This window comes from Clytia hemisphaerica, unplaced genomic scaffold (genome assembly GCF_902728285.1).
Source record: "Clytia hemisphaerica strain Z4C2 unplaced genomic scaffold, Clytia hemisphaerica genome assembly, whole genome shotgun sequence".
NCBI lineage: Eukaryota > Metazoa > Cnidaria > Hydrozoa > Leptothecata > Clytiidae > Clytia > Clytia hemisphaerica.
The window spans coordinates 1,420,775-1,438,630 of NW_027104472.1; the positions used below are offsets into that span (position 1 = coordinate 1,420,775).

A 17,856-nucleotide genomic window follows, 5' to 3' on the forward strand; every position below is an offset into this window, starting at 1 on the left:
GCGCGTATTGTGAATAAATTAAAATTATGCAAGGTCACACTTGCAAAAATTTAAAAAACCGGGTTTGTTAAACGAAACTTTTTTAGAAGCTCTGACCACGGCTTTTGCGAGGTGATTTCACCTCGCTCAAAAAGACCCGTCTATCTGCTGAACAAGGAATTCGACATTTTGGAGGTTTCCGCAGTGAAGCGATAGGCGGGTTTCCTGTCTAATTCATTGTTTACTTTGTCGTTGAAATGATAAAATGCGTTAAAATATCTTTTTTTTTGGGGGGGGGTAGGCTGAAGACTTTAAGCGTGGTCACAAGGTTTAGCTCAAAACGAGGCTAAAACTTTTTTTTATCAAAAGTTTTCTTTTTTTCTTTTTTTCTTTTTCTTTTTTATGTTTACAATTGGGCCTTACAGTAATTTAAACGATACTGAAGTTGAGTCAGTGCGGTTAGCACATTCGACAGTTTGCTTGATGAATTATTGAAATATATTTTCTCTGTTTGTTGATAACACCAACTCTTTTCAGTTGACTGAAAACTTTTGTCAGTTAGATTTTCCTTATATATTGTTTCCTTATCAAAATTTTAAAAATACCTATATAAAACAAATAGAACTCGTTTCTTTTCGGCTGTCTACTTTATATGCTTACGAATGTTATAATGCGAGCGCTTTACCGAATGAAGCTAAAAAGGTACTCACATTATGTAAATTGTAAAGAAGGTTAAGTTTGGCATAAACTACACTCTTGACTATCCGTGAAACCTATAGGTGTGGTTGTTCCAAAAATATGCTTTCCTTCCTAATAATGGAATTGGTATTCGTGTAGTTTGACTATTAATGATTTTTATTATAGTGCTACACGACCCAAGGATTGGAGTTGACTCGTGTCACGGTAGTCGATTTCTATCTTGCACAAATCATCGATTTATTTGTCAAACCCGATAATCCGATTGTGGATTACAATACAAAGTAAGTAAACCGGTGAATGCCGCGTTTTCAGTAAGCCACCATTATAATGTGTACTCATGTAATAGAATTTTTAAAAATTGGACTCTGGTCGGTTCAATACTGAGCCGGTCGGATCATGGTGTATTTGATGCTTTGCAGCTGAGGAGAATAGAAAGGGGAGAAGAAGAGGCGTCCTACCTCCCTTCAGTGACACATTTATTATAAATTTCGGTAAAGTTCAAAGTTGCATCAGTACGACTCGACCCGTAAAGTGGGAAGTCTAATTCGGGTGCTGGCTTAACAACCAAATTAATACCCGGTGGATGTGTGAGACCGGACTACGAAAGCGACGAGCTTAGAAACCAAGGGTGAAGCATTATGTAATGATGCCAAGATATTTGAACGGCAGTGAAATAAAGTATAACTCCCCTCTAATAGTGAAGACTTGGCGAAAATCGAAGACGGAAGAAACAACGAAGAAACAGACCACCCCTTGTTTGCGTCAATGCCGTTTATCTGGTACCAGATGTGGAAATATGCTACGACACGCTTTGCTCTGAAGGTCGGGCATATTTTAACATCTGGAAGGTTTGCATTACGGGATTTGACTTGACCGCGTTTAAACATTTTGTGAGGAGCTTGGAAACGATCAACAGCAAGTCAGCATCTCATTCCAAATCGGATGCGGGTGCTAGTCAGAAAATATAACACATCGGATTCGCATCAGATTTGTTATATTTTCTAGACTAGCACCATATTCAAAATGCTTCGGAATCATATTCAGGTAGTAAACAAACATAAATAATCCCTAATTAAGCTTCATTTACATGAAAATACAACTTAAAACATGAATTTATTGCTTTTTCCTACTTACCTAGACATACTCGATAAATATTACACTAACCTTCATAGTTTTCAGGGCAACAGGACCTCAAAAGTGAATTTTCAATGTGCTCTGTAAAATTACAAAATTGGGCTGTTCTGTTGGTACACAAAAAGTGAGGTTTATCATTAGTAAGATACAAACTACCTATACAGAAGTCTGCAGATCTTTCTGAAGACAAAATTATCTGTTTTGTACACATGTTTGTACTGCTGCTAGAGACTTTGACTGACTTTGACTGCTGTCGGTCAGTTCGGTCAGGCGGTTGTGTTCAGTTGTCTGGCGGTCAACAGTCGTTTTGATAGGACCGCACAAGATTATACCAACATGAAACTTACTGAAAAAGCATAAGGAACATACCTGTTACTGTTTCTTTATGATCTTTGAGTTTGGATTTGAGAAAAATCAGTAAAAATCAGTCCACCAAAAAAAACAAAAAATAATCAACATTTGTGTGTAAAAAACCATCTTTAAAAGGTTGGTGCATTTACAGAAATTACACTGAATACTAAAAGTAATACTAAGAAAGCATAAAGACATTTATAATGTAAAAAAGTCCACCAAAACAAACCAAAAAACAACCAAAATCCAACAAAAGTTCTTCACTGTACTTGCCCTTCTTGAATCCGAAATTTGCTTTGTCATTGAAGCGCCAAAACTATATAAATAAAATTAGTTTTTGACGGTCGGCGCAGCAGACATTTTCATGCTATTGCAGTCGGGACGAACAATATTCTTGAGCAAGGGAAGATTAAGCCATTGAACCCGACTGTTGTCGGCACATCAAAGGGCCACTACTAAATCTCTCCGATGGTATATTGGTCCGCTCCTTTAGAGCTTTAGCGTGGGCGGCCGCCAATACGCCATCGGAATATCAGATAACAATGCCGTAGACGGTTCGATGATTGGTCAACTCGTCGGCACTTTTCTTTAATCGAATTAGTTACAATCTTGTTAATTTTAATTTAAAAAAAGCTCGAAATTTATAGGTTTGGCCTTTCCAGTCTGCCCAGCAAGTAATTTGTCAAGTTTCAGAAGTAAGCACCATTCTCTGATGTCCATTTTTAGGTTTAGCGGTGTAACGAAAGAGAATTTGAAGAACGTTGATTACTCTTTGAAAGACATTCAAGAAATCTTCATGAATTTGTTCGATAAAGATACCATACTGATGGGACACAGTCTGGAAAGTGATCTCAAAGCTCTCAAGGTAACGCGTGGTTTATGCTTTTAATACACCTTTTCGACCGTAGTCGCGTGGTCAAGCGCGTGCCACTTTATTATTTAATTATCCCCCTAAACTCGATTCGATTTTTTTACGCCTTTTTCTATTGTCTATAGGTGCGCTAAAAAGACTGGGTTGGTTTTATGGTGGTAAGACAAAAAAATGCTTGCGCGGCAGACCGTAAGCAACTACGGTCGAAAAGGTGTATTAAAAATTAGCCGTTGTATAATTGTATTGGATTGGAAATCCTTCACCTGAAATGCTTAGTTCGGCAAATTCACAGCATACATGTATGTCATTCGTCTTATCGCAAGACGTAATAAATAAATCAAATTGGTTGAGGTATTTACATAGAAGGTTTACTTTCTGAAACCTTTGCATTGATGAATTTTCATTTGGCGTATAGTTGAAAACCATTACCAGAAGTCGTTGTAGAGAGCCATAAATAATGGCTCTAAAGTAGCGCGGCCTATTGATGTTGAATATATAGAGAAGAGAAGAGAAGCTAACCCTCCGATATCATCGGACCGGGCCCTATCCCGGGATTGTTTCCTACCCCTAGATAGGGAAATCACAGCGCTTACCAGACATTGTACTCTGTGCTCGCGACACATCAGAGCCGTGCTGTATCGATGATGATACTCCAACAGTACGGGAGAACCTTGCGTTCTCGCAGGTACTGAACATATGAGTACCATCACCACACCACATTCAATGTCCAGCATATCTCACCATGCTCTTGTATTAGAGTGATGGTACCCTATTCCCCTCACATAGTATGGGTTGACCCGGGCCAAGGTACATTCACTTGCCAAGTGAATCGCAACACCGAGTGGGAATCGAACCCTGACCTCTAGCACGGATCTCAAGAACGATGACCACTACACTACTGCGCCTTGAATATATAATTGAATATATAGTTAGTTTATTAACAAACCTGCCCACAATTTTCTTTTCAGATAATTCACCGGCGGGTAATCGACACAGCTCTTGTTTTCCCTCATCGTTTGGGATTACCGTTCAAAAGAGCTTTGAAAACATTAATGGCTGAACTCCTTCAAAAAATCATCCAAGATGGAGGTACTGTAACATAGAAAATGTTTTTAATTTTTCCCTTAAAAACTACGCTTTCAACCATGTTTCTTCCTTCCAGAAGATGCATAGGCCGTTTCACAGTCGAAATGGATCATGGGTAATCAAAACTGATTGTGCCTCCATAATGGCTTTCTGTTGGCTCGATGTCATAGTCTTCAAAAAAATTTCAAAATTTTGGACCAATAGTAAGTCGTCATTAGTGTGTAGTGGTCCTGATTACCCATTGCGCTTTGCGACTGTGAAATGGCCTATTTTTCACTATCGTGTCAAACCAGAACTTCTCACCATACCGAACCCTCTCCAAGGTTACGATGGTGTATTTGTTGTTGTCTTGTTCCATGTTACCGGTTATGATGTCAAAAAAACATCTACAAAAAAGTTGTAGGTAAAATTGGCGATTTTTTCTTACCATACTTGGCTTTCAATTCTATGCGTATTTTTCTCAGAATGAGGTTTTTCGAAATCATGTATATATCTATGCTCTGGTATCTTCACTAGATTAAGTAAAACCTTATACACGCTTTTTTTTTTATAAGAATGGTGTTTTTTCATTTTATCATGGATATTCTTAACTTTTTGGCGAAAATCATCCAAAAATATTCTTACGGTATTCTTAGGTTAAGATCGAAATTGGCAATCTACAGGTTAAAATGCATTAAAAATGGCATTCTTAGGCTCAGTTCCTAAATTCCATGATGGTGATATTCTTTTACCATATTCTTAATTTTTTGGCCATTTTCATCATGGGCATTCTTATAAAGTGTATTCTTATAAAAAAAAAAGCGTCTATTTTAACTATCTCTATATCTTGACAGAGGGTGGTCACGACTCATGCGAAGACGCCAGATCGTGCATGGAACTGATGAAATACAAATTCAACGAAGACGCGAAAGCCGCCAATCGTGGCTCTCACAAACATATCTCTTCCTCGTCTTTTTACACCAAAGCTCCATTGATGAAATTCTGAGGTGTTTTACATTATGATATAGAAAGTATATTGTTTGGCGAGGTTTGTATACGGTGTTACGTTCAGTTTTGTGATACAGTTAGTATGGGTATCGTCACAGATTTATAAAGCTCAAAGAACTGTAGATGTCTTGCTTTGGGTGAAAAGTGTGCCGTAGCTAGGTAGGAAATCCAACCTAGGTCATGTGATATTAAAATAGAATTTCAGTGCTTGACCAATCAGAAGCTTTGTGGGTTTTCGAAAACAATAGCAGAAATATTTTTTGCGATGATTCACTTTCTTCTGACTGGAAGAGTTTAAAGCATGACATTTAGCCCTTCAAGCTTTATAAATCTTTGGTATTGTGGGATATTAGGGTTGGAGGAATTTCAGTTACAGTATGTGCTGACTGGACCTCAAAAAACTGTCCCTCAGAGAAACTAATTTCAAATCATCAAAAAACCGACGCTTACCATTCCCACACATACACGTTTTTTTTTTATTAGAACCTAGTTTATAAGAACATATAGGCTGAAATTCGTCGAAAAATTAAGAACATCTTAAGAACATGCGCAGCCTCAGTTTGGAAAAAAATGACAAGAAACTACAATTTTTTCCTCTTTTTAAGCAGTTTTAACCGAATTTAGGGGTGGATCTTCAAAAATCGAGAGTCAAATATTATCCAAATTTTGCCAAATTTAAGTGCTCTTTATTTTGTATCATATTGTCGATTTAGAGTAGTCTGAAAAATTAAGAACGCATTTAAGAACATTTTAGGCTGAAAATTGCTAAAAAAATAAGCACATCCAGGCTCAGTCAAATTTTAGGTGTTCTAATAAAAAAAAAAAACGTGTACCCAGCACATATTTTTGCCTAACTGTCCCTCCTCCGACCTCCTCGGGGTATCTTTACGTGAGGTCCTTATATTCAAGTAATTTTATCCAGTGTTTGTGGTACGTTCTCATTACCTTCCTTGTTTCTATTAGCATCTAGTTTTATTGGATTTGTAAATTACGAAATTTATTAAAAAGTTGGGTACTAAAAATGATTCTCTTTCTTTCTGAACATGTTTCCTCTCCCCTGTGGTACTTTTCTACAGGAGAGGTTGTGTGCATATTAAATTCCATCGCGTCCAATTTATTGCAAATTGTTTTGAACGCTGAATAGTTATCGACAAGCCTCAACTAGACAATGGGCTTTAGCGAGGGGAACACTCGTTTTGTTTCGACTAAGCCTTCAGACGTGTTTTTTTTTAATTGAATAATTATCTTGAAGTACTTAATATTTAACATAATTAGTTAGGTTTTTGAAATTACAGTAAGTCTTTTTTAAAGAACAGAGTTTTTATAAATAACAGATTTATATATCAGATATACGTTGCTTTTTGTTAAAAAGAGATATATTATTAATATTTATTACGAATTTTTTAGGAAAAAAGAAAAGGCCTTCATTATTTTTCATCATAGTTGTCCGTGTTTTGGTCGTCATCGTTACAGTAGTTCATAATAATGGCGCAGAAGATGTAGGGGTCAATCATTAGATAGCGCGTGACGTTAACTTACTTGTTGAATTAATATTAATTTGTTTAATTAAACACTGTAATGTGTTCATTTTAATGATCAGAGAGTCTATATGTTTTGGCTTCAAAACTCCGAGTTATGTAAATTCAACTGTAGTAGTGATTCTGCTATTAGTATTTCAATTTGTATTTCAATTTGTAAAATATTCTTGTTCATTTTCTTTTTAGATAAAAAGAACGAGAGAAAAACTTTTAAGAACATAAATTTAAATTTCTTTACACGATGTCACCAATAGAAGCACAATCTTTTCATTTAATTCGATCCATCAGCCAGCGTTGCAGATGTGGTGTGTTAATGACAGACTGCAGTAATTGCTTGGACGAATATAATCGTGAAAAAGAATGGGAAGTCAAACGATGTATAGGATGTAACGATGTGGTCCCTGACTGGGACATTACACGACATCGAAAACTGAACGATAAATGCATGAACAATGAATGCTCGAATACAATCAACTATGAATGTCCTACTGAAGATCAAGTCCGGATCGAAATCGTAGCCTATCAACAAGAAAGAGAAAAACTTTATCCAGCCAAAGTACTTTGTTTTAATATTCCTTACTCGGCCGAAACTTTGATATCAGACATTAAAAAGAGGATTGAGTATTCTCTTGGTATCCCTACAGAACATCAATTAATCATGGAGCCTCACAAAAATGTTTATGAGATTCTAGAACCGTTGGAAAGTGTATCATATTTCTCTTATCAACAAGAAGAAAGAACTGTTCGATTTCCTGAAACTTCTCATCTTGCCCAAAAGGATATCAAAGTAATACATCTCCATTTAGCGGTGTTACAAGATGAATTTACGAGCACTAAAACTAAACAAATTTACGAGGTGATGGGTATCGAACAATACCAAGAGCTCGAAATTAAAGCATTCGGCTCACGTAAAACTTTACTACCACCAAGGTATTACCGTTCAGGAGATTTAATACGAACCCAAATACAACAAGTTTTCGGTATTCCGGCGCGCAATCAAGTCTTAGTAGATAGTGAAGGGAAACGGCGCTTTGAGAATAATGAATACATTCAAAAAGATGTCTTCGACGCTGATGATGTGGAAGAAGTAAATGAAACGCATCAGGATCAGGCGGACATTATCCAAGGTGGTATTTTATATCTGACCGTTGTTTGTTACGGTGGCAAATTCACAAACGAAAAACAATTTGATGAAATTTGCGAGGAGCACCATATTAAACCTATAAAAGATTTCAATACGTTTAAATTACAGTTTTTGACCAAAGAAGAAGTGTTGAGGTCAGAACTATTCAAATATGTTAGCCATGTTCGTAAGTATGTTCGTCAGAAATACAACATCCGAAACTCCGACCAGGTCATCTATTTTAAAGGCGAAAAATTAAGTGATCATCGTAAAACATTCGATTTATTTTTAAAATATAATTCACCGGGCCAAATGATTTTGAATTTGGTTATCAATAAACATCCCTTTAACATTTGGATTAAACCTAAAGTAAATGTTCAAGCTCTTACCAACCGTTACGGCTCTTCGTCGTTCGTAATGGAAGTTACCGATAGTGATGATGTCAAAATTGTTAAAAACAGGGTGGCGGCAGCAGCTTTTAACCGGGAAGAAGACGACAATTATTGTTTTATTGATTTGCGGAGCTCGAAAGATAACCGACAGTTAGAAGACGGTCACACTCTTGCAGAGTATAATCTTTTAGAAGGTGATAAAATCTTGATGAAGCAGCGTGTCGTGATACAGCTCACATTCGTGGACACTGGAGAGGTAACTGTATTTTACGAAATCATTGAAAGTGATCTGGCATGTAAGAATGTCAAAGCCTTAATTAAGGAAATCTTGAAGACGCACAAATTGAAGAAGAGTCAGATTTTGGAGATGAAAGATATGAACAATGATGTTGTCTTGTCGTTAAATAGTGATCAAAAGTTGTATGAATTTCGTCGATTGCATTTGCGAATCGATAAATCTCGATCGGATTGTAACGTCATGTGATGAGAATGTTAAAGACCTGGTATAAATAATACATACCGGGTACCATGAATAAAGGGCCTGTGGGTTATTGGGTTTGCGATATTAAGCTATGAAGCTTTATTTGAGCCAAATTTCAAAAATTGACCCTTTTACAGAGACAGAATTTTGAAAAGTTTGTCCAATTTTTGAAGTTTATAAGACTCCCTTAGTAGAGAGACTAAGATTTTAGAACCATTTGTATAGACTGAATTACTTTTTGATGATTTTTATTCAATTTAGGGCCAGAACACGTCACCAGAGCTCTCTTTGCGCAACCCCTCCCCCTGGGATTGAGGGGCAAGAATTCATTTTTCGTGCAGTGTAGGTGAATATCTTAAGTAGAATTCTATTGTAAATTATAAATAAAACGCAAATATTTTTATAAAGCAAATTATTTAACAGGTTGTCAGATATTTTGTTGAGCTATGAGAAACCTATCATGAAGGGGTGATACTCAACCTAGAGCATAAAATTGTACAAAGTTATTCATAAAAATCATAAATTATGATGACTCTGCAAAACAAGGATAAAACTTGATTGTGGGAAACATTCTTTCACTGCTTTGGAGAAGTGTAGAGAGCGCCAAATGTAGTTTAGCCGAGTTAGGTTTACGCGTTCCAATGTTTTCCAAGGTACAAAAAGACGGTTAAAAAGTGCATTAATTTTAGCGTTGAATATGAGAATGTAAAGTTTTCGCATAAATTTACAAAAAAAAAACATTTTTTATGTAGGGAACTACTTAAAAATCACCGGAACAGCCGAGCTCAATTCTTAACTTTATATTCTTGTGGTTTACCAACAGTGTTCTCCGTCACAATTTTATTTTGACTTTTTCGCTCTCCCTATTTACAACTGTTTTAAAAATTAGAGATGGAAAGATTATGACCAAACTAGACAGATTTTTGTCTAGTGAAAATGTAATGTGATAATATCGTTTATATGATAGCATTTGATGTGTTGAAAATTTTTAAAAGAATTTATGATTGTAGTGTGTACTCTCGGGTACCTAATAGCCGGGGGGGGGGTTGGAATAAAGCAGGGGGGGTTGGAAAAAATCTCAAAATTTAATAAGCGGGGGGGTTGGAATAAAAATGTCCTGGGTGGAAAATGTTTGAAAAGGAGGCTAATACAGCAGAATTAAGAAAAAAAAGGGAACTTTCAAAACCATTTTTCCAAAAATTAATAAGCGGTGGGGTTGGAATAAGGATGTCCTGGGTGGACAATTTTCGAAAAATTAATTAGCGGGGGGGGACGGCTATTAGGTACCCGAGAGTATGTAAAGAGTTAAATGGCGTGCTATGCACGAGTTAGTTTTGATGGCTCCTTTATAGTTTACCGTGTTACTTCAAATAAATGCCCGGGTGCAGTAGCGTAGCCGAGAGGGGCGCAAACTTTGCGTAGGAGAGTAGATTTTCATGACACAGTAATTATCTATTAATGTTTATTAACGTGATTTCTTTGGTAGGAAATCCTACCAAAACTTGCTTCACTTTTCGATAAAGGCCGCTGATCTAGCCGATCGGGGCTATGGTAAATCATTGGTCAAAATCAGTTTGAATACTAAAAGAATAGAATTACAGGGCGTTGAACAGTTTTTCTCAAAAGAGACTTATTTTTTCGAGATGGGGGCATTTAAAAGTAGAGGGCGTTTATTAGAAGTAACGGCAACTGTAGAGTTTCTCCTTTTCTTGAGATGTGTAAGACAAGATTACGTCATTTTTCATATCGGAAACATTCGAAAAATCGGAATTTGACTCCTGTGTTGCTATTTTTAGTAATACTCAGGGTTCAAATTCCAGCGTTTTGGAGGTGTTTCCGATATGAAACAATGACGTAAGCTTGACTTAGCATATCCAAGAATATTTTTTATTGTATAAAAAGTGCATATTAGAAAAAAATACACAAAATACACAAGTAAAGAGAAGTAACAAAACATTCAACAAAAAGACGCTAAAAATCACTATTGGGGACATCATCTTTCCGTCATATCATAAAACCAAAAAACAACACTTGGTTCAAATAATACCCAATTTGGCAATGGACAAGAAATTGTTCGACATATGGATCGTAAAACCTAGAGTAAACTTTGAAGCTCTTGCTACTTCTTTTGGCTCTTCGTTCACCCAGAAAGTAAGCGATAATGACGAGGTCATTGTCCTTAAAAACAGGGTGGCGGCGGTTACTGGACAGGCAAAGAATGAGGAGAATTATTGTTTTATTGATTTGTGGAGCTCCAAAGATAACCGACAGTTGGAAGACGGCCACACTTTGGCAGAGTATAATCTTTTAGATGGTGATAAAATCTTGATGAAGCAGCGTGTCATGATACAGCTCACATTCGTGAATACTGAAGAGATAACTGTATTTTACGAAATCATTGAAAGTGATCTGGCATGTAAGAATGTCAAAACCTTAATTAAGGAAATCTTGAAGACGCACAAATTGAAGAAGAGTCAGATTTTGGAGATGAAAGATATGAACAATGATGTTGTCTTGTCGTTAAGTAGTGATCAAAAGTTGTATGAATTTCGTCGATTGCATTTGCGAATCGATAAATCTCGATCGGATTGTAACGTCATGTAATGAGAATGTTAAAGACCTGGTATAAATAATACATACAGGGTACCATGAATGAAGGCTCTGAGGGTTATTGGGTTTGCGATATAAGGCTATGGCGCTTTATGTGAACCAAAGTTCAAAAATATATATATATAGTATGAAAAAATAAAATGTTTTCTCCTGTCAGAACTACAAACAACAAAGAGTGGCCGAATTCTTTTTCCTCTTAGAGAGACGATGTTACAATGAAAGGGTAATTAGTCCTCTCTGAGTCCCTCTGTCTTTATCCTGGCTTGGGACAGGCTGACTATCATTTAAGACAGTCAGGCGACATTACCCCAGCGGCCTGTACAAGATGACAACAAACTCCAGGTAGACTGACAGGAGAAGAAAACAAAACATGAATCAACAAAGGTGTAAACACCTTAGACTCCTTTGGAGCCGATATATTTGTCGTTCTTTTTTGTCGTTCTTTTTGAAATTGGCGCAAAGTTATTCATAAAAATCATAAAACATGATGACTCTGCAAAACAAGGATAAAACTTGATAGTGGGAAACTATTCTTTCAGTTCTTTAGAGAAGTGTAGAGAGCCTCAAGCGTAGTTTAGACTAGTTAGGTTTGCGCGTTCCAATGTTTTCCAAGGTACAGATGGTTAAGATGGTTATTTGTGAAAAAAAGTGCATTAATTTTAGCGCGAACTTTTTTTTCGTAATTGAGAAATCTAAAGTTTTCTCGTTAATGAAAGTTTTGCGAATCAGCCTCTTGTTCACTTAATGTTCTATCTTTTATCCTTCGGGTTTTTCACGAGGACTGAATTTTGCGAAAAAGGGGAATGCGCAAATATTAATTTTTGAATTACCCAGTGACTATAAGACGGACTAAGTCTAATATCGAGAACATACTTTTTGGACCTACCTGGAGGTCCTTTAATTTCACCGTTGTCCGTCTGTTCATCTGTTACAAGCTTTTCTCTCGAGATCAGCTCATTAGTTTTCAGTCCATTAGTTTTTTCTCATTTTGCATCGTTACTGAAAAAGTGACGGAGCCCGATTTTTTGCACAAAGGTGTGCATTTTAACTGCGAATGATATGCTTAAAATCGTTTTTCTTAAAAGTTTTTTTCCCAGTCGCATAAGCCAGAAGTCAACGTTTTTCTCTGATACTTTTATAATATATCATTTTTTTGAATACGGAATTCCTTAAAAATCACCGGGACAGCGGAGCTCAGTTCTTAACTTTTGTGTATTTCTTACATTGTTCTCCGTCACAATTTCATTTTTTAAGGTTTTTGTATTCCTTTGAAGTTCAGAAAAGGGACCCCTATTGTTCGCTCATTACAGTCCTCCCCTGGTATTGAGGACGAAAAAATAGCATTTTGAATGCCGGGACTTGATCACAAATCTATACTCGACCAGTGCAGATAAATACCTGAAATAAAATTGTAATTTGAATTATTGAGAAAATTATATTGTATTTTTTTATTTTTTGTAATTGTAAGTTCTTTATTTTTTATTATTTCGTTGGAATTTTTTCGAATTTTCTTGAATTTTCTTGGGCACTTTGTGATGCTATTTATTTCACTGTATTGTATTTTTGTCCCTTCAGTAGGACACAGATTGTATTTTTTCTACATAACCAAATATTTAAACCAGATTGATAGTATAAAAGGTCTACATTTCTGAAGGAAAAAATAAATCTATTTTATATTGTTTTTTTGAAAGACCACTACACAGTTTCATATATGTAACGATTGGCTCAACGGATGATTAGATGTTTTGTTGAGACACGATATCATGAAGGGGTGATAATTAACATATAGCACAAAGTTGCACAAAGTCTGACCATGCGAAAAAAAGCATAAAATATGATAAGAAAGGCGAGACCAATTTGATTAGTCGTTTTACGGGCCCGACCGACCCTGAAATTACAAAAATTCGAAATCAAAATAAAATATATTTTGGTAGTACATTTTTATTTTCATTGCTTTACAAACTCCCAAATTTTCAAAACTTTGGTAGTATTTCCAAGGTTTTGAGATTTTTATGTTCAATTTTTCATTTTATCCATGAATTCGACCTTTTTGTGTCTTTTTATTTTCTATTTTAAGATGTAGTAATTTTTCCTACCTTTTTAGGTGATTTTATACAGGTGATTTTGTAGATGGAATTCTACTTTTACTTTTATTTTTTCGCCGACCGACCGACCCTCTTTTCTGGGTAGCTTGGCCCATAAACAAATTAAATTGGCTTTGCCTCACTTGGCATAAAAGGGATAAATTTGGTTTCTGGAAACCATTATTTCATTACTTTGGAGCAGCATTCAAAGCTCTCTAATTCGATTTTGAAAAGGACGAAACATTGAGGCTGCTTGGTAAAACTAGTTTCTTAAAAAAAAGCGTGTACAACATCAAGAATATCTTCTTTTTTTTTCATTTTTAGAGGGAATAAAAAAAAACACCAAAAATGATACTCAATTCTACTATTTAAGAATCCAAGAAAAGTGATATCCACTGACCAAAATATAATGGCTCTACACTACAAGAAACCATTTTTACCATCAAGCATACACAAGCTGGTCGATAAAGATGAAATATTAGACACTTGTCAAGATACTTTTCACTACGGATCTAATAACGGATTTGATAGCTCAGGATGCTACTTTTCAATATATTTCCAACGAGGTCTTGGACTTAGCAGAGATTACGATGGATGTAAAGTGATGTTGTATCGATTTGAAAACGACGAAGAAAAGATAGGTGTAAGTGTAACGATTTCTTGGTTATTGCAGTGGAGTTTCCACAACTAGAACACGCACGGGGAACATTAATTTGTTCGTGTTAAGGAAACTTCGACTTATGGAGTATAATGTGAGACCAGAAAACTTGTTCGAGTTAAGGAGACCTTTGAGTTATAGAGGTTCGAGATAAAGAAACTCTGTTGTATCTTCAAAAATATTTGCTCTCATTTTTTGTTTCAATAAGTTAGGAAAAAGAGGGAAACTTATATGAAACGAGGATAAATTAAACGTGAACAACACGTTTGGTTGAAAAAGATGAATTAGGATAAAACATTGATGACGTAGGTGAAAAGAAGGTAAGTTGGGTAAAGAGAGAATTCTAGCTTGTTATAACTTCTTTTAGACTTGTTTTATAAATCTGTACCGTTCACCGAAAGTCGTTCAGCCTTCAAATTTCAACCCGTTTGATCCACCCGAAAATGTAGAAGAAAGTGATTACGTCACTCAAAAGCTTGAATACGACGTTGTTACAATGCGTTGGTTTAACGTTGAAAAGACGTCCAAAGATGACGGGGACCACCAACTCACTGTTTACAGTAGCTGTTTGAGACCTCTGTACGAAAACGGTGGCAAAAAGACGATCAATGTTGAGAAAGCTGATAATGGCAATGATGTACTTGTGCTTTCGTATCCTAATATCCAAAAGTTTCTGGGAGCTGATATTAATAATGTAGGTAATGATTTCAATGATAAGGTTATATAAACTTTACTTTTCTGTTTTAAAGTGTTCACTTTATACATTTTTCGTCCTTTGATTTGGAACGAATTGAGTCTTCTTCATTCATTAGTATGGCAGAAATGATAATATTTTGAAGTAGCTTTATATTCTTCCTATTTCGTTCGTTCGTTCGTTCGTTCGTTCGTTCGTTCGTTCGTTCGTTCGTTCGTTCGTTCGTTCGTTCGTTCGTTCGTTCGTTCGTTCGTTCGTTCGTTCGTTCGTTCGTTCGTTCGTTCGTTCGTTCGTTCGTTCGTTCGTTCGTTCGTTCGTTCGTTCGTTCGTTCGTTCGTTCGTTCGTTCGTTCGTTCGTTCGTTTCGTTCGTTCGTTCGTTCGTTCGTTCGTTCGTTCGTTCGTTCGTTCGTTCGTTCGTTCGTTTCGTTCGTTCGTTCGTTCGTTCGTTCGTTCGTTCGTTCGTTCGTTCGTTCGTTCGTTCGTTCGTTCGTTCGTTCGTTCGTTCGTTCGTTCGTTCGTTCGTTCGTTCGTTCGTTCGTTCGTTCGTTCGTTCGTTCGTTCGTTCGTTCGTTCGTTCGTTCGTTCGTTCGTTCGTTCATTCAAACATATCAGCGTGAAATTGCTTCACTTTTTAACGCCACTACACGGATTTCGAATTAAGATTTTTTTGTAACTACAACTTTCTGCATATTTCCATATTTTTTTTTACAGATGGTTTGTGGCAATTTTCTGGTACTGATGGTAACTCCTGATGAAGCAAATTTCATTGTTGATCTGATCAAGTTCGATGACAAAGAAATCTTCCATTTCAAACGTCTAACAGCTCGAGGAGATTACACTGTATACAACCCTTTGTCTTTCGGCTTACCAAGCAAAGTATATCTGGACATGGAATGGCAAAGGTTTTACGTAATGAGTAATTATGAGTTATATTGCTACGATTTTAACGGTGAAAAGATCTTCGACGGTAGCATTCGCAATTACGAAGTAAGAATGATTTATCTTATTTTCTTGTGTTTTAAAGCGATTATATTTTAGGCCAGCAATTGATGCTTTAAAACGTTTTTTGGCTTTTCGTTAAAAAAACTGTTTGAGAACCATTTCCACAAGGTTTAAGGGTCCAATGCCCAGATATATCTAATATAAAATACCCCTACATAGCGCTGTAGTCAAGCCACGGTAGTTGAAGTAAAATAATACAACAGTAGAGTTGACCTCAGTAGTAGGCCACAGTTTGGTACCGCTAAATTGTTCAATCAGAACAAAACAACTGACGAGACGAGGATAGTTCTCATAAAGATAGTTATTACTTTGCTTCGGTGAAGGAAAGAGTAGCTTCATCTATTGCTTTATAAAAGATATATGTGGTCGAATATCGCCAAAACAACATTAACCCTTATAACGGCTTACCGTCTTAGACGTTAAAAACACCCAAAATCTTAGACCAACAGAAAGTCATTAACCAGAGCGTGGGGGTCCTGATTACCCATGCTTCTTTTTTACCTTAAAATGGCCAATGAAGGAGCCAATGACCAAACATGTGACGTCATTACCTCGAATCTTTTAACGCAACGCTTGAAAGGTGTTTTTTTGAAACTTTTTGGAAAGGCCTGAAAATTTTAGATGTCTTTTATAGAACACTGAGCTAGAGCTGATCATACACCGTCTTTTCTCAGTGGACCAAAGTTTGATAGCGGCAATTTTTTCAATCAAGACCATTCATTCGCCTCATCGTTTCCCGTCATGTCAGTTGTTTTGTTCTGATTGAACATATAACCCGAACCGAAATGCGGTCTACCACTGTAGTTTGCTTTACTCTTTCATTATTTTGCTTCAATTGCTTGAGCTTGAGAAAAACAGAGTGGAACTATTGTTTTTAGTGTTTTCTCCGAGGTATAAGAATGTCAGTTACTACTGGGAATGACAAATGTTATAGCAGTTTAAATGTGATGCCCTTATGGAAGGGAAGAAAGCCACTGATCCAATTTTTGCATTAGGTTGATAAAATGGTTATTGAGAAAACGATGCAAGTTTCGAACAGAGTCTTCATCACCGCCGTCCGCCATACCATCCCAGACCAATTTCCCATGGATACAATTAGACTGATTGAGATCAGCCGAAACGAAATAAAACTTGGCGATTGCATAAAGCTTTCAAGCAGCAAGTATAACTTCATGCATAGATATATTTGGGTTCAGAGATATCTCGGAAAACAATATTTCTGTTGGCTTGAAGCTCGACCAAATACCAATTGTTTCTTCAGCGTAAATGCGTATGATTTACAAACAGGTGGAGAATCAGTTGTATACAAATTTGAAGAACCATTTTATGGAGATTGTTATTTGAATTGGAATATGAGAGAAATGGCATTAGTTGGAGAATTGGATGATGAAGAGGGAATCAAACGTCTTTGTGTTGAAAGAATTCCCTTCTTTTTGAGTTCGGATTCGAATTGTGATTCTCTCAAAGAACAAGCACGTTTTGTTTGCTTGAACAATTTCCATGAAGGTTATCTGTGTCAAAAACTTCCGAAAGATCTTTTACGATTTCTTGACATTTTGTAGTAATTTGTGGATATCCCTATAGCTTTTCCTACAGGAGGTTGGGATAAATCCTACCCGGTGCTGCGATTCACTTGGCAAGTGATTGTATGTATTACTACATACTGGTCAACACACAATGTAAAGAATCAGTTTTATACAAATTTGAAAAACCATTTTATAGATACACGAAAATGGAAGATTAAAACACGTCTCCCGAAACTTTCGCTGATTATAATTTTGCATCATCTGAGGAAATTCACTCCAAACATTTTTGACGACGTCATGCATCTTCACACTTACAATTTTTTGTACATGTCTTTTTTTAGAGTATATATTTTCATTAAGATAATGATATTGATTTTATTCGCCTCGGGTGACTCAAAATATTGTCTACGTCCTGTGCAAAAAACACATTCTGTCTTAAGCTACGGAAAAAGACGCACGACACGCTGATTTTTGTCGGGCATAGACAGTGAGACTTTTTAATTGAAAAATAATCCTAGGGGGAGACTAAACACTCAAGGTTTTTTTAGTCACCAAACCTTTTTTAAGTTTTAAGGCTGAGGTTTTCGGCTTTTTGGCATCTTGTACAGTATAATTTCGTTTCTCGCTCTTCGTCATTTTT

The 17,856-nt window shown here is 36.3% G+C and overlaps 2 protein-coding genes across 5 annotated transcripts in view; both read left to right on the forward strand.

The window, feature by feature from the left end:
- LOC136821371 (RNA exonuclease 1 homolog) overlaps nucleotides 1–6,544 on the forward strand; it is a 37,144-nt gene extending 30,600 nt beyond the window's left edge. For 3 of the 4 annotated variants that reach the window (XM_067077606.1, XM_067077608.1, XM_067077607.1), the window contains 4 exons: nucleotides 844–959; nucleotides 2,890–3,028; nucleotides 4,003–4,123; nucleotides 4,954–6,544. In XM_067077606.1, the coding sequence (XP_066933707.1) occupies nucleotides 844–959; nucleotides 2,890–3,028; nucleotides 4,003–4,123; nucleotides 4,954–5,105 (528 nt within the window). In that variant the 3' untranslated portion in view covers nucleotides 5,106–6,544. The remainder of the gene's footprint in view (nucleotides 1–843; nucleotides 960–2,889; nucleotides 3,029–4,002; nucleotides 4,124–4,953) is intronic. The other variant, XR_010848727.1, reaches the window with a different exon arrangement.
- Nucleotides 6,545–13,639: 7,095 nt separating this feature from the next.
- Nucleotides 13,640–17,594, forward strand: LOC136821318 (uncharacterized). The gene is made up of 4 exons (XM_067077554.1): nucleotides 13,640–13,978; nucleotides 14,361–14,687; nucleotides 15,400–15,675; nucleotides 16,686–17,594. Exons 1-4 carry the CDS (start codon nucleotides 13,745–13,747, stop codon nucleotides 17,250–17,252), a joined length of 1,404 nt encoding a protein of 467 aa, XP_066933655.1. The 5' UTR covers nucleotides 13,640–13,744; the 3' UTR covers nucleotides 17,253–17,594.
- The last annotated feature ends 262 nt before the right edge of the window (nucleotides 17,595–17,856 follow it).